The sequence below is a fragment of the Lepidochelys kempii genome, chromosome 2, assembly GCF_965140285.1.
Source record: "Lepidochelys kempii isolate rLepKem1 chromosome 2, rLepKem1.hap1, whole genome shotgun sequence".
NCBI lineage: Eukaryota > Metazoa > Chordata > Testudines > Cheloniidae > Lepidochelys > Lepidochelys kempii.
In genome coordinates, this window is record NC_136381.1 from 231,932,059 (window position 1) to 231,955,145 (window position 23,087).

At 40.4% G+C, this 23,087-nt stretch overlaps 1 protein-coding gene across 1 annotated transcript in view; it reads left to right on the forward strand.

Annotated features, from left to right (window-relative positions):
• The window catches only part of MALRD1 (MAM and LDL receptor class A domain containing 1), a 465,892-nt gene that overhangs the window by 223,220 nt on the left and 219,585 nt on the right, over nucleotides 1-23,087 (forward strand). The window contains exon 26 of the mRNA XM_078851340.1: nucleotides 2,922-3,210. Coding sequence (XP_078707466.1) covers nucleotides 2,922-3,210 — 289 coding nt within the window. The remainder of the gene's footprint in view (nucleotides 1-2,921; nucleotides 3,211-23,087) is intronic.

The window sequence follows — 23,087 nt, forward strand, 5'->3', positions numbered from 1 at the left end:
AGCTTACTAGTAGAAGTGTCAGCCTTTTCAATTTATCCATTTACATGTACACCTGCTCAGCAGTTCTTTGCTGTTCTGATCTCAAGACAACCGCCCCTCCTCCCCCCATCACCTTGAAGTATCTCCACTACTAATTATATGGCTGAAATTCTTAATCCATCCTCATACAGGAACTTGAGTTCCAGTCCCTTGATCGAAGACAATACCAGTGCCTGCCTGGTTGCACAAATTTTATCTTTTTTTTTTTCATTTTAACCTGTAAAAGAGGGTGTTTCATTTTTATATTCGAATTTTGCGGTGATTCATTCTGTTTTGCTGATTTACACCAATACAGCTACTTTATCTTAGTTTGATTCCATATAGAAACTAGACATGTCAGGAGAGTAACTATCAGAAATCTTCTTGATGCTGACAATTTAAATTTGATTTTTAAAGAGCCTTTGATTTGAGCTGATTGAGATCCTCTGAGTGTACAGATGCAGAGCTACTCTTTGGATTAGACTGCCTCAGTTCCAAACACATTTCTAAATAGATTTACTGAATTTTCAAATGGAACCTCAGCTCAAACTTTAACCCCTTACTCAGGTAGTTCATATAGAAAAAGAGAAGTAATAGTGATTTGGGGAATTTACTTTTAACAGTTTTGGTTGGTTTGATGTTTTCCAGATCACTTTATTTCACTTTCTCTATCTTGTCAAATCCCAAACCCTTTATAGATAAGAAATTCAGGAAATGTTAAACAAAAATGATTAGATTTTATTATACTAATACAACATGAGTAAATCAGTTTGTCAATAGAGAAAAAATAAACTAACCATTAAACATTTAACTTGGAAATTCTGGGCCATGAACTTATGTTTTCAAATCAGTTTCCTAACAGCCTTCTGAAAAAAGATATATTGAAAAAAAATCTTCCCCCATATTGGAAGATGTCTCTGTCTAAATCCTCTTTCATTATGCTCTCAGACTCATAGTCCCACTCCTTTTAACATCTATGTGTAAACAATAAAATATGCTTTGAAGAAATATAGAATAACTAATGATAAATGGTCCATTGTATGAATATTGATTTCTACTGTATATTAAGTGCCAAAAGAATGGAGGAGGGTCACAGCAGGCAACAATTAGCTTTTTCATGAATAAATGTGTTTATCAGGTATTTGGAAATGCCTTTAATCTTTAGGCAGAAGACCTTTTTCCCATTTTGAAACAGTCAAAACCAGGTTTGACACTTTTCAAGCACTTTTTTGAACATCTCTGCAGTTTTGAAGTTTCCTTTTATACAAGTTCTTCAAGAGAACTCAGGTTTGAATCATATTGGCATGCACACATGGCTGGCTGGCTTTGTAAACTGTAGCCAACTGTATTTTGATGCTCAGAAGTGCTGGTGAGCATCAGTGGCTGAGAGGCAAAGTAGACATGGAATGGAATAAAGAATATAATGAAATAAGGATGATAAAATCTTGTGTTTCACAGGGTACATTGATTGCTTGCAGGGATCAGGAGGGTTCTCTCTCATGCACAGAATTGCATATTTAGCTACATATATATTACGATGGGAATGGGGATACCATTTACAGTTGATGCTACCGCGAGATTCAGATTCCAATCTCAGTTGACCAGTGTATTCATCTGATATACAAAATCTTATGTTCCACAAAAAATACCTGTTTCAAGGCCCAGGACTGCACCAGTGTAGATACATTTTCTTGTTTCTTAGCAATGAAGATGAGTTGACATTCCTTGGAGTCGGTGCAGAAGCTACTTAAGTATACACATTAGAGCCATAGCAAAACTCCAATTGACTTCAATGCACTCACCGTTTCAACTACAGAAGATATGCAAATTGCTAAATGTAAGAGGAGGCAGAAGGCAAGGGGAAAAAAAAGTGTGGTTAAAAGGCAAGATATAGTTGAGCTAAAACAGTATCCTTCAAAAAGTAGAAAGTGATACTAATAGAAAGGAACACAACTTTATGATAGGTATTCTATGTAATCGGTCATTAAAATAAGTTGGACTATGGAGAACTGAAGGATAGTGAGAGTTGAGTCTACGTTTTGTCAAGTGCCAAGATGATCCCATAAATTATAGACCATCAAGTTTTACTTCAGTACCAGGATATTAGTTGAAAATATCGAACTCATAGTTGTAATTTATTTTAAGGAGTCTTTGATAAATCCATCACAAGAGCCTGTTAAGGAGACTAAGTAGTCTTGGAGTGAGAGGTAAAATTCTGTCATGGACTAGAATCTGGTTGAAAGAGAACAAAGTATAAGAATAAATGCTTCACAGGCGATGAAGAACCCTTCACTGTGGTTCTTCCTTGTACTTTATCTACTGTTATCCTACTTGAGCACAGTCGTCATGTTCAATATTCTGTTTGTCGCTTTTTACTTATGAGTCCTTCTATTTTCCCTACTGTCTCTTGGTAGAAGCTCACTCTGAAGCAATCATACTAGGGTAGGAAAGAGCTCTGTGCAGGTGAGGCACTTCAGAGTCCAGCAACAACACCATAATTAGCCTGAGAAGAGTCACACTTGAGTGATTCAAGATACTCCGCATATGCTAACGGACATTGTTTATACATTGCTCCCTGCCTCTGCTGTGTCATCAGTTTTCAGAGTTTTAAATTTAAATGTGAAATTTGCTCAGAAGCAGTCTACCAGCAGCTCTATAAGGCCTGAAATGTTGGCTTCCAAAATAGCTTTCATTAGTTTACTGAAGGAATAGTTCTACAGATTACTATTAATGATATTTTTCCTTGTGTTTAATTAAAACCCTGGATAATAAATGATTTACCAATTTTGATGCTCTTCTGAGAACTGAGGATGCTTCTGTAGTGAAAATTTGGGATAATTATAATGACAGAGTATACATAATTTTCTCTACTGAGTATTTAATGTCATTACTCTTGGTTGCAGATATTATTTTATTACCATATGCATGGTGTGAACATTGGATCATTAACCATCTATCAGGTGACAGCATCAAACCAAGACAAAATCCTACTCCACCTAACTGGAAACCAGGGAAACTTCTGGCAGAGAAAACTGGTGCTTCTGGATGCAGATGAGGACTTTCAGATTACCTTTGAAGGGCAAGTTGGGAAAGGCTACAGGGGCGACATAGCACTTGATGACATCACATTCACCAAGGAATGTTTGCCATCACCTGACTTATCAGCAGAACCCACAGCACCGCCTTCAACAGGTATTAAATAGACTTCCCAGAATCTGATGCTGTGAAATTGCTCAGAGTAGCAAACAAGCCTTGCTTTGATTTTTCTGTTTGGGTTTTTTTAATGGTCAGAAATGAATATAATTTGATGTAGCTCTTTAGTATGTTGACTAAAGTATTGCGTAGAAGAGCTGTTTGGAAAAGTAAATCACTGATCCTGAATCTGCATGACATACTCATCTTGAGCAGGACAAACTCACAGGAGTGGTCCCATTTAAGTCAGCGGGGCTATTCACTTGAAAAATCAAGTGTGAAAGGACAAAGAGTGCAAGGGGCTTGCTTCCCTAGACCCATATGCAAAGAGTGGGCAGAATGCCAATGGGGAGTATAGGTACAGCTCCCTGCTAGCACCTCCCTGGTACATGTGAGACAAGAGGAAGAGGGCAAACCCCACTCCCTGCACACGTGCCAGAAGAACTGTTGCAAGGGTGACAGAGCTGCTACTCCACCATATGCTCCCACTGTAATTAGTGTGCCACCAATCAACACGCAGCTTCCAGCATGAACTGAAATTTAAGTCAGACACTAACCCTTAATTTTCATCAATTTTGATTGAGAGTGATTCATAGCCAGTGTGTCAGGAAAAGCTCTTCCAGTTTTTTAGACAGCTTTTGGCAGCTAAGCTCTCAGATGGAATCTATGAATATGCAGCTCTCATTGGGATTTCTGCCATGGCTTGAGGGCGGTATAGGACTCTCAGGATTTTGTATCTTTTGAAGGGAAGGCGTTTATAATGGGTTTCCATTGAATTGGGAGCCTGTTATTTTCCTAAATCTGTTTTCAGAAAGCCTTGTTGAGACAGTGAATTGGGATACAATAAGCTGTAATTCTTATTTTATTGATCTTTTGTTTCACATTTGTTCTTTCCATAAGCATAGTAGTTACCATCAAATTATATAACTACTTGAAAATTATGACAAACAGTTTAAAACAGTCTAGGCTTGGCTGTTGCAGAAACTCTATACTTTTCATAGAGAATGGTATTTTTCTAATGGTTGATGGTTTGGATTCGCTTTCCTCTTTCTTCTCTTTGGGGTGAGGAAACATTTTTCTTTCTAAAAGGCCCTGTGATTCTGATCTTCAGCATAATATCCATACTAGAGCTGGTCAGAATTCTCTAGATTAAATGAAATATCAAAATATCCTGTTTTGCTGAGACATATTGGTTTCAATGAAGTTTTCATCGGGGTTTGGGGGTGAGACAGGAGACACTCTGTAGCCTGAGGGTGAGAGCATTAGCCTGGGATTCTGCCTGTGTCAGAGCAGAGAGTTTCATCCTGTATCACTCTGACTCCAAGACAGCAGGGACTTGAACCTTGGTCTCCCAGATCTCAGCCAGTGCCCTAGCCAGACACGAACACACTCTTGCTTCCTGAATCAAAAAGCTCAGGTTTCAAGCTAAAAACTACTGACAATTTGTTTTTTACAAATATGGTCAAAATGTTTTGATTGTGTTCCAATGGAAGATGAAAGCGATTTTGAAATCTCAAATGTTGCTGCAAAACAGAACTGTCATCCTCCAGTCATCTCTAATTTGTATCTCTCTTACTGTCCCCTTCCCTATATATATATAGTTCATGCTAACTGCCATGGGTTCTGTGGACACAATGACAGAGTGGCTAGCATTATCAATGACTGAGATTGGTTGCAATGAGATAGTAATTGCCATTAGGTACAGAAAGATGGTAGTTGACATTTGCCATTACTCCATAGGGTTCACTGAAATCATATGACCTCTGATGCAACATCAACAACAAATTAATTGGAACAAAAGATGTAAAATGTAGTTGTTTCTGTTAAACTGGATTGGACCATTAACAACCATTAGGAAAGTTCTTTGTTTCTCTTCATGAAGGTATTCTATTCCGTTTACCTACACAATCATTTTGAAAATTACAGATGGCACGTGTACAAAAATTCTGTTACTTTCTATCTCCCCAGGCTGAGACAGAACTGGTCAAAATTCTCCAACATTTTTGATTGTGCAAGTAATTTTTTAATTTAAACTTTGATTGGGTGGGGAAACAAACACAACTCAGACATATTTACAGAAATTATTTTAACATTTTTCATCCATATCTAGGCTGCAATAACTTCTACAAAGCAACTATACACAAAAAGATGAGAGATTAGGGCCAGGGTGTGGAACAAAATGACTCCTGTCAGTTAGGGGCTGAGGGTGAGCCCTTGGAAGCTATGGCATCAACCTGCCACTTGACTGCCTGGTGACAGGAGGAAATCTTAAATCACAATGACTCTATGGTCCCTTGCTTAAAGGCCCATCCTAATTGTCACTCAGTTGTGGAGATTCTGTTACCCACACCAGGAAGTCTGGGGAGATGCCTCCTCCTCCTCCTCCCCCAGTGTCACTTCCCAGTGCTCCCATGACCACTCCTGGTGGTAGCAGGCAGGTCATGGACTCTGCACCGGGGAGAGGTAGATTGGGTTTTCTGGTAAAGTTAATTGAGTGGAATTTTGGGGAGAGATTTTTCCTGGTTCTACCTTAGACTTCTTGTGTGTGAACTTTGATATTTACTTAATCTCTTTTGTCTCTGTTCCCAATCAGTAAAATTAAGGTATTGTGTTAAGAGTATTGAGTAAAAGAAAGTTAAGAAAGAGTATTGTGTTAAGAGTATTGTGAGGAGTCCATTAATTTGTTTGAGGTGCACAGACACTACACTGATCAATACCATGGAAAAGCCTATAGAAACACAGAAACTCACTATGTGGCTGCTGCTAAAGGATGGTTTTCGTCTTCAGAATTTCATTTACCACACTTTAGGCACTGAGTCAAGCTGGGCTTGAAACTCCATCTTGCACAGTGCATTCAGGTCAGAATTTGTCCCAGGGTGTGCAATGCTTTCAAAATATATCCTTAATACCTCATCAAATCCTTACAATCCATGCCATTCACTGCTCACTTCAGTCACAGCCCAGACTCCGTGGCCTTCATTACAGACAAGATCAATACTTGAAAAGTAAAAAACCTGATACTAGTTTGGCCCCAAGAAGTGCATTTGCTGAGGTTTCTAATTCTGTACTCTCTGGTGTTTCTGGACCTGCTGCATTTACAGTAGATGCGAGTCCCTGTGGCAACATTTGAAACTTTAAAAACTTTGCTTTTGATGGTGAAAGGCTGTTCAAAAATACTTCTATCAAACAAAAGTTATTAAAGCCTAAGAAAAAGTCATGAGGGACCCATTCCTTTGTATGATATATCCAGGATGTAATGGGTACAACTTCAGATGTTCACAGCAATTTCAAAGTAACAGTATGGGGTGTTAAGATTCATCTTAGCTGACATTATGTTTAGAGTTTATGTAAATATATTTGCGTTTTCTCACCTACAGAATTTCCATTTATCCTGATCAGAGATTTAAACTCTGATTTCCAAAGGTCCCAGGCTAGACCTGCTATTAAGCCATGCTTTTTGCTGCATTATGGACAGTTATGGGGATGGAATTAGTTGCAGGGATTTGGACCCATTGATACCCGTTGATGCTGGGCAGAGGGAAACAAAGCAGCACCTGAAACTGTGCAATTGGGATGAACCAAGACTGAGGCATTTAGTCTTGTTTCCATAAGTTTAATTTTATAAAGACCATGGTGTGTTGTCTGTGTATGCAAAGAATGCATTGCAGGCCCCAGGACTTTCTGGCCTCCAAATGCACATGGAGGATGCCATTTGATAGAACAGGAGGAGAGTTGCTCCACCTCGGAGACTGCTAACAGAAACAGGGCGACTGAGAAAGACAATCACAGGCGTCATCACTCCTGACGCTGCATGGACCAGCTGCAAAGCAGTACACCCCAAGAGGAGGGGCTGGTGATAGACCCACTAAGGGGCAATAGAACCCCACAGACCAAGCTCATAGAGCTGACTCCAGAAGACTGTCTGAAAAGCAGGCCACCTTTGCCTTTTTTTTCCTCCCAATTCCTCTCTCTCATAAGGGAAAGAACCTCTCTTTTGTCTGTTCGTTTGAGAACGCCTCATGTGCTGCAAACTGGAGTGGGAGGGAGGACAGTATAGATGACAGGCAAGGGGGTGGAGGGGGCCCCTGTTCCCCACATGTCAATACCTGGAGACAGATAGTTACAGCGGCTAATTTTAAAAGAGAACAGAGGTATAATTCTATAACAAGGTACTAGTCTTCTAAGTATTTAAACTCTATATTTCCCGTTGCTGTTTCTCTCCTTGGTAAATATGCAGTAATATTTAAAGGATGGAGGAGAGAGTTTGACAACTCAAAAAAAAAAAGTCATTTTGAAAGCATTGTCATGGACTGCTGATTAACTGCCTGTCCGCATGGCGCTGCTTAGCAGCCATCCCAGATTGGCAAGTCAGAGAGCTGCTTAGAGTGTTGAGGCTCAGAAACAATCAAGCCTCATTTCAGGGCACTGCTTATCACCTCTTCACTGTATGAATAATGATGGCTATTGTAGTATCTGGAGCTGTTCACACTCTACAATGGTAGCCTGTGTAGGAAGGCAACACTACTTACTCCTTCCATTGTGGCTTTCTTTGCTGTGGGCTGGATTTGAAATGTACAGTCTGCCTTGGGTAAGGGGCAGCACATAGCTGCAGCACTTCTGGAGCAGCCCTGGAAAAGGCTCCCCTGCTCTGCCTTTGCTCTGCCTTTGCTCTGGAGCGTTCGTCCCCTTTTCTGGAGTAGCCTACTCCCCACTATGTGCCTGGCCAGTTCAAGAGGAGACTGGGGGGAGTTGAGCTAAGGTTCTTCCCGTAGTTCATCCCTCTCTGCCCTTTTGCTCACAGGGAGACTATCCAGTGCGTGGTGAGTGTGCCCCATTACACTCCTAAATCCAAGTCAATATACTCACCCTTCTTAGCATGGTAAGGAGGCCTAATGGCCAAAGTCACTGTACTCTCCCCTAATAGCTGGGCAATGCAGTCCAATGGCCAGAGCCAATAGATTTGCCCCTCTTAACAGGGCAGTAACGTCTAGTGGCTACAGTCAGAAAATTTGCCTCTGTCAGCAGAGCAGTAAGGCCTAATGGCAACAGTCAGTAAATTTACCCCAGTGAGACAGCAGTAAGGCCTAGCGGCCAGAGTCCATAGGTTCACCCCCCATAGCAGGGAAGTAAGGCCTAGTGGCCAGTCAGTAAATTCACCCTGGTGAGACAGGACAGTAAGACCAAGCAGCCAGAGTCAGTCAGGATGGGGGCTGCCACACACAAGAAAGGGGGGTGGCAGCCTGGGTAGGGGGTCCAGGCCCTCCCTCTCTACCAGACCCCAGCCCAGGGCAGGGGCATGTGCTACTGAGTCAGTGGGTGGGGTAGGGGGTCTGACCAAACCACACTGGCTCAAAATTCCAGTTCACTAGCTGGGCCCCTATCAAATTCCCCTGGGCTGTTTCTTACCATCATTCTTGCTGCCACGGTCTGGGCATCTCATTTATCTCCCAGTTCCCTGGTCTGAAAGTCCCCTGTGACTCTGGACTCAGCAAGGTCTCCATAGATACCTTGGAGTCTACCTGGGTTGCAGCATCTCCAGTTCCCATGGCCTCAGGCTTTGGCTGATCCTTGGCTGGAGACAGCAGCATACATCCTTCCTCCCCAGCAGTCAGCCACAACTGAGCTGAGCTGCTCCCTTTTATACCAGTGCACTTGGAGCATGCCTAGTAGAGTGAAGGGGGCCTGGTTTCCTCAGCCCACAGTGTAGGCACCGTGTCACAGGGCCATATCAGGCAAGTGTCCCCTGTTATCTTTCCACTATAGCTGGGCTGAGTAGGGGAGGTCAGTAGAGGTCACTCCCCTGCACAGACAAATAATGGCTGCAGAAAAGGTGTGAGGACCTTTCCATTTTATTAAATTTGGTGGAATTTCCATTTGGTGAAATATTAATAGATCTTAGAGTTAGAGTGACCCATTTTGCATTTTCCTCTATTAATTGTTATTATTATTATTTATTTGTGTTACCGTAGTGCCTAGGCACCCTAGTCATAGACCAGGACCCCATTGTGCTAGGCACTGTACAGACGCAGAACAAAAAGGCGTTCCCTTCCCCAAAGAGCTTATAAAATGGCAAGACAAGATGGGGAAGAACAAGTAAACAATGAAACAGTATTGGGCAGCTTAACCAATGGTGGTCTCTGTGCACCAGCAGCCTAACTGTTGTCAAGTTTTTCATATACATCATAGGAAAGAGTTTAGAGGAGGAATTGAAAGTGGATAATGAGGTAGTTTTCGGGATGTTCATTGGAGCTCCTCCCAAGCTTGTGGAGTAGCAGGGGAAAAAGCAGAAAGGTGCTTATCTGAAAATTTAACAAATAGGCAATGGAAGCTGGCATCATAGGCCAATCAGAGGCAAGCATTGACACCTCAGTTGTGACTGAAAGATGATAGATGAATAGCGGAGATTGACTATGAAGAGCTATGTAAGTGAATACAAGCAGCTTATGTTAGATACAATAGAGAAGGGGAAACCAGTAGAGGAATGCAAAGAGAGAGATGACATGGTCAAAGTGACAGGCTAGGAAAATTATTCTGAATGGGTAGGAGTAGGGCAAAGTTGCATTTGTCAAGGCCAGAGAGAGAGAGAGATGTTGCCATAATCAAGATGCAAGATAATGAGAACCTGGACAAGAGTTTTAGCAATGTGGATGGATAGGAAAGGTAATCTCTTAGAGATATTATGCAGAGAAAATGGGCAAGAATTAGATATAGCCTGGATGTGAGGACCAAGCAAGAGGTCTGAGTCAAAGATGATGCATAAATTATGGGCCTCAATGACAGGAAGGATCATGATGCCATCCACCGTGATCAAGAAAGGAGGGAGTGGAGAGGTCTTTGGGGAGAAGATTAGGTGCTCTGTTTTAGCCATGTTGAGCTTGAGCTGGCAGCTAGACATCCACAAGGAGAGGTCAGAGAGACAGACTGAGATTTTAATTTGAACAGAAGGAGACTGATCTGAAGTAGAGAACTAGAACTGTGAACCATCTGCATAGTGATGGTGGTGGAATTTATCTGTGTAGATGAGCTCATCCAGAGTTAAGGTAGAGAGGGAGAAAAGAAGGGAACCCCCATAGAGAGTTGGAGGAGAGATGAGGAGGATCCTCTGAAGGACATGCTGAAAGAGCTATTAGAGATGTAAGAGGAGAACCAGGACAGAGACACAGAAGCCCAGGGAGGACAGGATTTCAAGAAGAGGAACCAAAGGTGATAGTGCCAAAGGTGGCTGACAGGTCAAGGAGGATGAGGATGGAGTACTGATACAGAGCTTTAGCTAGAAAGAGGTCAATAGAGACTTTGGCAAGAGCAGTTTCAGGACAATGCAAGGGTTGAAAACTGGATTGGAGAGGGCCTAGGACTGATTTGGAGGAGAGAAGCTCCAGAACGCAATTGTAAACAGCTCATCTCTCTTTCATCTCTAAACTCATTGAATGGGGTGGGTTTTTTTAAGGTGGGAGAGATTAAAGCATGTTTGTATTGTGAGGGAACAAGCCAGAGGAGAGTGAGAGGTTAAGGAGAAGAGTAAGGTAGGGAATGAGGGTGAGCACAAGGGAGATCAGAATAAGGAAGAGAATGGGGTCACTGGAACAAGTGGAGAAGTTAAAGGGGGAAAGCAGATGAGAAACTTCTACAACAGTGAGAAGGAGGAGAGAGTTGTAAGGGGAGAAAGGAGAAGTGTATCTAGCATTCTTACCTTGACTAGGCTACAGTTCAACATTGACTTGGCTATAATTGTAGTCGGGAAGGTGTGTAGGATCACTATTTAATGTAATATTTGTATTTATTTGAACATAGCCATGGATGTGCATGACACTTTACAGACATAACACGGTAGGTCCCCATCTCAAAGAGCTTATAATCTATGACAAAACAGTAGGGGGGATGACATCACCCATGTGGGGAGAAGATAAAGGAAGGATGAGTGTTACAAAATATGAGCTTGTGAGGCTATTTTTGTATGCAATTTTATGCACAACATTCATTCTTATTTCATTGATTCACGGATGGGAGTCATCATTGTAAAAGTAATAAGACACCAAAGATTTATATTACAGTGTTTGGTGATTAGTGTTTATGAACCATCTTCAGCACTCAAGCTAGAGTGCTTTGGCACCACAAAAAATACCACATTTACTACATATGGAATAATTACACTAAAAATTCTCTCAAGACATTCAGTTAACAGACAGACATTGGGGGACATGACCTTGTGTGGGTGCGTGTGTTTCAGATAAGATTATTGTAGACTCATAATGCACAAAGCTATATCTCTAAATGTTTTACAGAATTCAATAATGAAGTTAACATTAAAATAAATGAAAGCAAGGGGAGAGAAATTAAGAGGTAAAAGATGATCTTGAATTGCCAAATTCTGTCAATTGCTCTCAATCTTGTGTATCCAAAAATCCTCTGGGTATTCACCATGACCCTGTTTTCACATATACTGATGTGGCTTATTGCTACAGCAAGATTAAAAAAGATTAGACACGTACAAATAAGAATAGGCTCTGCAGTTAGACTAAAATACAGTTACGAGAGCTTCAGAGTATAAAGTAATCTTCAGCTAGAGTCAGGAAAGAAATTTCTCCCTATGCACAATTAATTGAATTACAGAGGGTTTATATCTTCCTCTGAATCATCCAGGACTGGGCACTGTCTGAAACAGAGTACAGGATGAATAATAAACAGAATGATAATACATGCTTAGAGCATGTTGTCGAGCAAATCTTGAAGAGGAAAACTGCTTCTAAAATTGCACCCACAATTTCTGTCTGCACCTAAAATTGTACAAGTGTAACTAACTTTCAGGTAAAAATAGGCTGTAGACATCTGACTTCCAGAGTGTTCCTGCAATGGTGATAGAGTCTATATTATTTTATTCTCACCTTTGATTGCTGTGTACTCACAAAATTGCAGGTGCTATATTAGGAGGCCAGGTGAGGCCCATTTGAAAATGTGTCCTTTATATTTGTAAGGCAGTACACACTCTAATCTTAATATCGCTCTGTCAGGAAGGTAACTAAAGACAACTATCCTCTTTATAGAATGGGTAAAATTGAGATAGAGGTTAAGTGACTTGTCTAGAGCTACATAGTCAATGGCAGAGCTGGGATTAAGACTTGGGAAGTCCAAAGATGGCAGCTGAATCCATTGGACTTTGAGAAAGGGTAGAACCACCAATAGACTATTCTGGTATAGGACAAAATCTGTTCCCTGTTTTTTGGACTATTGTAGTTTAGATTAGTGATCCTAAAATCTGAAAGTTCATGATGGTTGTCAATTTAACCCTAGGATAGTGCCTCGATAAAAATGAAAGTTATGTCAATTATAAGTCTACCTATTTTGACAGTTTCAATTATAAATATAACATGGTCTGATATGAGATGATGAAACAAAATTCCTGCAGAATAAAAGTGTTTCTTGAATTATAACTGAACTTTGTGTGTGAAAAAAGATGTCTTAAATTCAACTTGTCCCAGCTCCACTGAAGTAATTATAAGACAATCCAAAGGAGGCAGTAACAACAGTCTACTGTGTAAATTCTCTTCTAGATGTCTTTTTACTTTGGCTTGAGTTCAAAGTTGTTCTGCAAAGTACAGTAGACTCAGAAAGAAAATGAAAATCAAATAACCTACCTTCTTCTGTAGGATGGGCAAAGCTAGGATATAATTTCACACAAAAAATTACTTGACCAAGATGCGTTCTTCATTTTGTTCTAATCTGGTATGTGTTTACTGCCTTATTAACAAATACAGAAATGTGAATTTCTAATTTGTCCAGGAATGAGCTTCCCAAATGAATCTGACATAAGAGTCCACTGTATTACCAATTTTCAGTTTTACAATTATAATTAATTTTAATAGCATGAGATTAAAGTTGATAACTTAATAGAGATGTTGTAGGTACTGTAATAATACAGTAGCAGGTTTAAAGTCATCTGCTGTACATAATACAATGCCACCTCCTGAAACTAAGACAAGATTTTTCCTGTACTTAGAAAAATAGAAGAATGTGGAAATAATGTAGAATGAGTGGGTTATTGTTGTAGCTTCACACTATAACAATCCTCAGCGTAGGTGATCCAAGACTGATTATATGCTCAACAACTCATTTAATACCTTGGTAAGGTGTTCTGAAGGCAATTCTCTCCTATAGCGAGGAGTGCAAGCTACCTATGTTGCCTGGAATTTCATACTTTTCAGACCCTTGTATATCTTCTCCAGCCAAGCTCCAACTATGTCTCATTACATCAGTTTAGCTTGTTGCATTAATTAAAACATACATAATTTTGGATCCAGTTATTTCATTCCATATGTGTATTGTGTTTTTTTAAATAAATTCAAAGGCAGTTGAAGTCTCACAGATAGATCTACAATCTTATTGGCATTTACCCCGAGACAATGTTTGTTCTTTTTTAGCACCACTTGAACTCAGAACACCTGTCACTTAAAACAAAACACAAAACAATCTCCCATCTAAACTGTTTCCTTCTTTCCCTCAGCTCTGGAATGCCCTCTCTGAAATTACTCTGGACATCAATGTTAGTTCAGGATCAGTGGCAGGTTTAGGAAGCAATACTTCATGACCCGTTAGGGCTAGAAACAGGAGATTCTCTTCTTACCAAAGGGGCACAGAATTTGCTATTAAGTCACAGTACAGCGGGCTTTAAAACTAAGACACTGGTATATATGGAAAAGCTCCTTTAGTTCACTTTTAAAGGAGTCTAATATTTGTTGTAATTTTATCTCATGCTGAGACCTGTACAGTTTTGCATGTAGCATCGAAGGGAGCCAAGCTGAACAGGTTGAGTGATATGAAAAATTGTGGCAATATGTTTTTAATATACTCAAACATCTTAAAAATAGTTTTACTGTAAGGCAAGTGGTGGGTGCAGAATGCATGATAGCATGGTGTGGTATAAAGACCTGACTGGCACTTAATTGGGATGACCAGCATGCTTCACTTGTGGTTTGACCACTTGTGAGTAATGTGGTCACCCCAGTCACATGCTGATAAAACTTTCACAACACAGCACTCCATCATGTTCTCCTTCTTTTTATATATATATATATATATATATATACACACACACACACACAGAGTCACACATTACCTTGTAAAAATAAGTCTAAAGAATGAAACTGCTGTGGTTAGTCATTCTTGGATCTAATACATTAAATGTAAGAATGAAAGAACATTCAGATCTATAGTGAGATCAGAGCATGGTTTGACCCATAATTAATTACGGCTTTGAGAGCGGGACAGTAGAATATGATTAATGTCATCTGCAGCCCTTTGAAATGAGGCACAGTCAGCACTCATTTTTCTCTTTGTCAAAGAACTTTAGTACCAGATAAGTGTCTGGGCCCTTGGGCATCCAGAGATACATTGAAGGGAAATGTGTCACACCTCTGACATCAGAGTATGTGACAGGTCAGGAGGGATTACTCCTCAAGGCAGTAACTTTGAAATTGAATGGTCTTTGAAAAACTGCAGTTAACAAAGCACATTTAAGGAGCTTGTATTAATTTGTGTGCATGCATGGGGCAAACTCATGATTCCTCTGAGGCAATGGTCTGCTGAGGGAGCAGGTATACTGTCTGGTAGGTGGTTGTGGGAGTCATCATGGCTTTAAAACCCACAATGCCTCCACTAATGCAGGGGGACCCCACTGGGTAGTAGCTTTTGCTACACTTTTGGAATGGCATAACCAGCACTGCTCTGCCAATACAGCTCTGTCAGTACTGGGGGGCCATAGTGAATAGACCACGTCTGCATCCAGCCCAATCCTTTCTGGGGCCACTAGTTTTGCTGGCATCACTAACTCTCTTCTCCCACTGGGTTCTCCAGATCCTGTATCCAAAGTCTGCCTCTGCATGGATGGACTGGAAAAGTGAGGAAGAGTGCCCCTTCCCCACCTTAATGCACCTTCTGAGAGCCAGCCATTAATTGTCCCCCAGTATATTTACTGTGGTACCTGCAAACAGATAGCCATAAAAACATCACATATAAGCCTTTCATGGCGGGGATTGACATGTTTCTGTTTTGTACAGCACCCAATAAAATGGGAGCCCCCAATCCCATTTTTGGGCTTGTAGGTGCCTATGGATACTACTTACTACTGACACACAGAGATAATGAAGCTATAGTATGGAGTATATTTTAATTAAGATTCATGGAAATAGCTAGATCAACTGCCTCCCCACTAGATGCTCAGTTGCTCACCTGCAGGGCTTGTCTACCTGAGGGATTCTTGTACCAGTGTAGCTGATTTGAAACCAAAGGAAGTGCTAGCCCTGTTTTATACTAGTGCATCACATTTGGCTGGCATTTGAACCATTATAGATACTAGTGCAAAAAATCTCTAGTGTAGATGAACTACATGTATGTGAAAGCAGGGAATGAATGAGCTTCCCCTGATATCTAATGAGGAGCTGAGGGAAAAGACTTCAGGATCAGACCATATTTCCATAGACACACTATTCTTATCTTGGTGTTCAGCAAACAGAGCAGCTTTGCCGAAGTGATCAATTTTTGCTGGCAGTGGGTTACAATTCACTTTAGCATTGAATGCAGGGGTAGTGAAATGTTGTTATCCTTATTGTATGAGTAAACGGCAGCAGAATTGTACTTAGCCTGTGCTGACTGTGGGGATCACCCTAAACTGAACCTCACTTGCTAAGCAGGAGGTAGGGATGCCAGGTCGCAGTCAAGCAGAGAGGGGTGGGGACTGGCGTTCCTACAGGGTGGTGTGAACCCTGCTTAAAGACTCCTAGACATCATTTGACACTAACCTCTGTAGTGTTTAAAGACAGAGATGATTGGACTCAATTGAGAGTCCTTGTTTCTGGCCACTCATTACTAAATCTAAAATCACTGAGCAGGCCTAGGGGGGTTAAGCTTTAGACCTGGTGTGGGGACAGTGTTGCAGTGAAAGAAAAATATGTAGGCGGCACTACTGGTGAGGTTCCCAGGTACGCAGTGAAATCACGAAGAGCTGGGTTAAGTGGCGGAATCTCAGAACATGGCGTCGCAGAAGTGGCAGTGAGCGGCAAGCAGCAGCAGCGACAGTGAGGGCAGAGCTGAGGGGCAGCCGAGATAGTCGTGACAGCAGAGATAACAGCAGCAACAGTGAGCCAGCTGCATTAGCAGCGGCACTGCTTGACATCCCCACCTTTCAGGGTGGGAGGTGAACCCATGTGAACACACCTCTGAACGATCTGTCTTTCTGACCAAACACAACCAACTGTTAGTCAGGTGCAATGGAGGGAAAGGACAGTGGTGGGCTAAAGGGACATTCATTTGTTGGAGTTTCACACTGCAAGGTGGGAAACTGAGGCAAAGGACACTACCCAGTGTATTGTGGAGTAGGTGTTTGCTTATGGTCACATGCTTTTGAATCATGGTTGCGGTGTTTTCCCAAATTAATGCTGGGCTTCCTTTCTCTGTTAATAAAAGTTTTGTTATACATAGACTCAGTGTTTGCCAGTGGGAGGCACCCAGTGGTGGTGTTTAATTTTCCCAGATTACTGTGGGGGAGGGCTTGAGCCGGTTCAGTTTTGTATTGTTATGAGGTATCGCTAGATATTGAAGCTGGCCCTTATTGCTGCCGACACCACCTAACAGGTTACATTTTGGGGGGGCTTGTCCGAGATCCCTGGTTGAACGCCCTTCACAAGCTTATTTTGAATAAGCCATTAATTTGGGGGAAACAATGTTATATTTTTGGGAAATCACAGTCTGTATAATGGCTGTATACATGTTAGAGGATTGGTGCTTATAGTAACAGGGATACCTGAGGCATTCAATGAGGGCTCAATAGAATCTGCTTTACCGGCAGCCACAGAATGCCTGAGCAAGTGCAGAATGTGTGGGCACATGTTTACGAGTGAAGATGGTGCCTTTGTAGCACTCTGTGAGTTGTTCGTGGCTGTGGAAGCTTTACAAGTTCCAAGTGAGCTAGCAGTGGCAGATGCCCCATGGAAGCTGGTAGTGCTGGAAGCCAGTCCCTGCTGGCTCCTGCCTCAGATGTAGAGTTGTTAAAGGAAATATCAGCCTTCTTAAGGAAAGAGGGAAACACTCTGGCTGATATGCCGGGTTTGTTGGGCCTTGACCCAACAGCCCCAGGCCTGGGGGCTGCAGGCTCACCTAATGTATTGACAAATGCTCTGGAGCAAGCATTGGAAAAGGTTGTGTAGCCCCATCCTGAGTCAAACCCATATCATAAGTTAAGGTTGTTCTCCACAGAGGGTATGTCATAGTGCTCCTGGACTTTCCAGAGAAGTGTGGTAAGAGCAGAAGTGGACACCACTGCACTACTATTCCCCACCCTAAAGCAGTCACTAATGTGTCTGTGCTGATAGGGACCAACTCACATATCTCCAAGGTACTTGCTGATTACTGCAAACGGCAAGCTGCTGACCAGTATGTAAACACCTGATGATCTACAGGCTTTGTGCTGCAGCCTAGAGAGATATCAACACTAAAAAGGAGATATCTGAGCTACCAATGGGAGCACTGAGGTACATGGGCATGACCCCTTTAGTGGTGCCTGCAAGAACCGAGAGAGAAGTGCCTGCCATGACAACTTGCCTAAAAGGCAGTAAAAGGACATGAGCAATGGTAGAGCAGCTGACAGAAGGAGGGCTCCCTGAAGGAGCAGTGCACTGATCCCCAGGAGGTACATAATCTTACCCCCAGAAAGGTGACTATACCGATTGCTAATGAAACAGGCTGTGATATTGTAGTGAAACAAAGGCAGAAGATAGCAGACCTCTCTGAGCCCAAAACCATCATGGAACCACAGTGTGAAGCCCAGTGTATAATGATAGACCCTGCAAGGTTTGACTTTGGGGATTCACCATTGCCTGAGGATCGGAGGAATTGCCTAAGGAACGAACTTTGTGAAAGGTCCAAGATATTCTCACTGCATGAGTAGGATCTGAGATGTGCAAAGGGAATGGGATACATCATCAGACTACAAGACTCAGGACCCTTCAGGGAGCGATCTAGGAAGACTGCTCTCTCAGAGATGGAGGATGTGCAGCCTTATCTTCAGCTGCTTGCAGATGGCATTGTTGAAGAATCCCACAGCCCATACACCTTCATTATTATTGTGGTAGTCCCTAAGAAGAGTGGGAAAATCGGGATGTATATTGACTACCGAACCCTAAATAGGTACACTGTAGTTGACCAGTAGACCATGCTATGAGTACAAGATGGCTTGGACTGTTTGCTGGGGAGGCAGTGATTCTCTGTGTTGAATCTTTGAAGTGGATACTATCAGATACCTCTGGGAGAAGAAGGTAAGGAGAAGACAGAGTTTATCTGTCCTTTTACGTTTCTATCCGTTTGAATGCATGTCCCACTTCTAAAAGTGCTAGATGAGTTGGAAGCGTCAGGACTGAAGCTTTCAATTGATAAATGCCAGTTCTGAAGAACATCAGTCAAATACGTGGGTCACATTGTGTCTCAAGAGGGTGCGAGTATTAATCCAGATAAAATAAAAGGGCTCACTATATGGCCGCACCCACGTAATTACAGAGAACTCAAGACCTTCCTAAGATTTAGCGGCTACTATGTAAATCTGCTGCCGGAGATTTGTGAAGAATTTTGCTACCATAGTAAAGCCACTGAATGATCTTACTTGGGATATCAGTCCAACAAGAACAAATCTAAGACCAAGGATAATGAGAGCTTCCCAAGCCTCCTGAGATACTATGGCCCCTTGGAGCCCTTTGACTTTAATGGTTTTTGGAATAGGTCCTTAGTCTCTGCCTCTCTGAGCAGACCTTTTGTTGTTCTGGTGTCCTGCCCGACACCACCATTCTTGTCCACTGCACAACAGTGAAGCTGCTCCCAGCATAGATACTGCACATGCTGTAGCTAATCATTTTTAAGAGTGACATATTCAGGAATGCAGAATGAGAATCAAGGAATCAGACTCAGATTTGATGCTCAATTATAATTGGTATCATGCTAATTCCCACTTGAGGACATCTGGGCCAGATTCATACAAGGAGAGGGACAGCAGAGGTTTGGGGAAATGCTTTGTATCACCTCAGGCTAGGGCTGGGGCTTCTCACACAGCATGTTTCTAGATACCATGGAGCCACAGATCAGCATTGACAACTGAGCTAAAAGATTAAATTTGCTACTCAGTTCAATTCTGGAAGTAATAATAATAATTAGGGCTGTCAATTAATCACAGTTAACTCACGTGATTAACTCAAAAAAATAATCGCGATTAATCGCACTGTTAAACAATAGAATAGCAATTGGAATTAAATTTTTTGGATTTTTTCTACATTTTCAAATATATTGATTTCTATTACAACACAGAAAACAAAGTGTACAGTGCTCACGTTATATTATTTTATTACAAATATTTAACTGTAAAAATGATAAAAAAATAGTATTTTTCAATTCACCTCATACAAGTACTGTAGTACAATCTCTTTATCATGAAAGTGCACCTTACAAATGTAGATTTTTTTTGTTACATAACTGTTCTCAAAAACAAAACAATGTAAAACTTCAGAACCTACAAGTTCACTCAGTCCTACTTCTTGTTTAGCCAATCGCTAAGACAAACAAGTCTGTTAACTTTTACAGGAGATGCTGCTGTCTGTTTCTTATTTACAATGTCACCTGAAAGAGAGAAGAGGCATTCACATGGCACTTTTGTAGCCGGCATTGCAAAGTATTTATGTGCCAGATATGCTAAACATTTGTATGCCCCTTCATGCTTCAGCCACCATTCCAGAGGATATGCTTCCATGCTGATGATGATCGTTAAAAAATAATGTGTTAATTAAATTTGTGACTGAATTCCTTGGGGGGGCGGGGGGTGGTAATTGTATGTCTCCTGTTCTGTTTTAGCCACGTTCTGCCATATATTTCATGTTATAGCAGTCTCGGATGATGACCCAGCACATGTTTGTTTTAAGAACACTTTCACAGCAGATTTGACAAAATGCAAAGAAGGTACCAATGTGAGATTTCTAAAAATAGCTACAGCACTTGACCTAAGGTTTAAGAATCAGAAGTGTCTTCCAAAATCTCAGAGGGACGAGGTGTGGAGCATGCTTTCAGAAGTCTTAAAAGAGCAACACTCAGATGTGGAAACTACAGAACCCGAAACACCAAAAAAAGAAAATCAACCTTATGGTGGTGGCATCTGACTCAGATGATGAAAATGAACATGAATTGGTCCGCACTGCTGTGGATCATTATTGAGCAGAAGCCATCATCAGCATGGTTGTATGTCCTATGGAAAGGTGGTTGAAGATGAAGGGACATATGAATATTTAGCCCATTTGCAACACCTGTTCTTGCTTTCAGGGGACATTGTAAACAAGAAGTGGGCAGCATTATCTCCTACAAAATAGCATTATCTTCTGTAACCAAGTTTGTTTGTCTGAGTGATTGGTTGAAGCAGGACTGAGTGGACTTGTAGGCTTTAAAGTTTTACATTGTTTTATTTTTCAGTGCAGTTATTTTTTGTACGTAATTCTACATCTTAAGTTCAACTTTCATGATAAAGAGATTTCATTACAGTATTTGTATGAGGTGAATTGAAAAATACTATTTCTTTTATTTTTACAGTGCAAATACTTATAATAAAAATAAATATAAAGTGAGCCCTGTACACTTTGTATTTTGTGTTGTAATTGAAATCAATATATTCAAAAATGTAGAAAACATCAAAAATATTTAAATAAATGGTATTCCATTAATGTTTAACAACGTGATTAATTGTGCGATAAATCATGATAAATTTTTTATCGCACAATTAATCACAATTAATTATTTTCATCACTTGACCGCCCTAATAATAATAATTTTAATAGTTAATAAAACCCCAAGATGATGGAAATAAATGGGATTAAAAGAATCCATAGCCATCCAACCTTTCCTTTCTTGTTTAATCTATTTTGCTTTAAAGAATGGCTTTGAGTTCTCTCAGACTTTAATGTAGCTGAAATCTGAATTAAAGAAAGACTGTTTCATGTCAGTTAACCAACACCAGCATTTTACCACCCAGATGCATCCATCAATACTGCTTTTTTCCTCTTACTAAAGAAATGTATGAATCGGCTATATAAAATGTTATATGGCACTGTTACCTTGATGCTATTATGGCTAAGCCTGAGGGCATGTAAACTATAATTTACATGGTTTGCGAAAGAACAGAATGTGCCTTGTATGATAGAAGAGTTGCTGTGCAAATGTTTGCAGTAAATTTCATTGCACAAGGCTGAATTAAGTTGCAAGGCCAGATGCAAGCATAATATTAGCCAAATGTCTGTCTTCTAATAGCTGATTTTTATAACCACACAGTATACTATATTCTCCAGTTTTATTTATCATTTAGTTTCCAAAGAGTTATTGTCAATGATACAAAGAAAAAAGGAAAGCAGATGGGCCAGTGAATGCTGCCTTCCAATTGGACAAAAATGTCTTCAGAATGCCACTACTTGAGGATAATGCTTTCATTCCAGGCCATGGAAAAAATCTTTTGACTAATATGTATGTATATAATATATAAAAATCTATAAAACAATAGAATGCATGGATCACACTTTTTATCTAATACTATTTGGAGTTTTCTGTAACCAGGAGAAGAGAGTAGAGTTGTTATTTTAAGCCTCTTTAAATGTTTTGGCATCACCAGCACTCTGGTTGGTATAAATACAATGAAAACTGTCTTAAGAAACTAGTTAAGGGGAACAATAAAAATCAGCTGACTGAAGGAAATGATTTACTACTAAAAGTGAAGAACTGTGCCCAGTGTATGTCGGAAATTTGGGGTGATGTCTTAAAACTAGAGCTGTGTGAAGAATTGATTTTTCCCCCCACTGGCAATTAAAAAAAAATCACTTTAACTCCCAAAAGATTTTTTTTGCAACATTTTTACAAATCAAAAGTCAAAGAATAGTTTCAGGTGGAACAAAACATTTAGTATGACACAAAACACAATGTTTTGTTTCAAATATGAGCTTTTAAAATATTTTAATTTTTTAAAATGAAATAGAAGGAAATTTAGAAATAAAGTGATTTCAAATGGAAACCTTTGCTGCTGAAAAATGTTGAAAGAAAGTATTTTGATTTTTTTTTCACAATTTTTTTTTACGAAAACAATCTGGCAAATTCAACATGAATTACTGAAATTTCTGAGTGAACCCAAATCTGAGTCTTTCTGAAGAAAAGTTACAGTTGAAAAATTTTACCCAACTCCTCTTAGAACATGATGTTGCCCAATATAAATGTTTATCTTGTACATATTCAATTGTCTGAGGCATTTCTTGTGTGTCTAATGTGAGATTTGTATTTACATACATAGAGCATTCCTTCTCTCTCTCTCTCTCTCTCCCTTTGTGTGTGTGTGTGTGTGTATATATATATATATATATACACACATATGTGTGTGTGTTTCTAGTAACATTCTACCAAGATGCATATGTTACCAGGTGACTAGATACTGGAACTGACCAGAGTTGGTAGCGGGAACCCATTAGTCCTACATTAGTCCAAAAATGAACAGAAGTGCAATTTTTTTGTTTCAGTTTCTGAATGTTGTTTATTATAATTTCATGTTAGTCCAGGTTGTTTAGTTAAAAATGATGGTTTGAGATTAGCAAGATAATTAATATTCCTGTGTATGGTTCATTTAATAAACCATTAGAGTAATTGCATGGCTTAATTGCAAATACTGGTAGGTTTCCATCTCATATATAGTAAATAGTATAGCATGGGAGAAAAGTTCTTAAAACCTTTGCGATTAAACAATTTAGACAAACAAGGGTCACATCAAATGAATATTTTTAAGTAGGACAATTCATTTTATTTCCTATGTGGATACAAAGCTGAGGGGACAC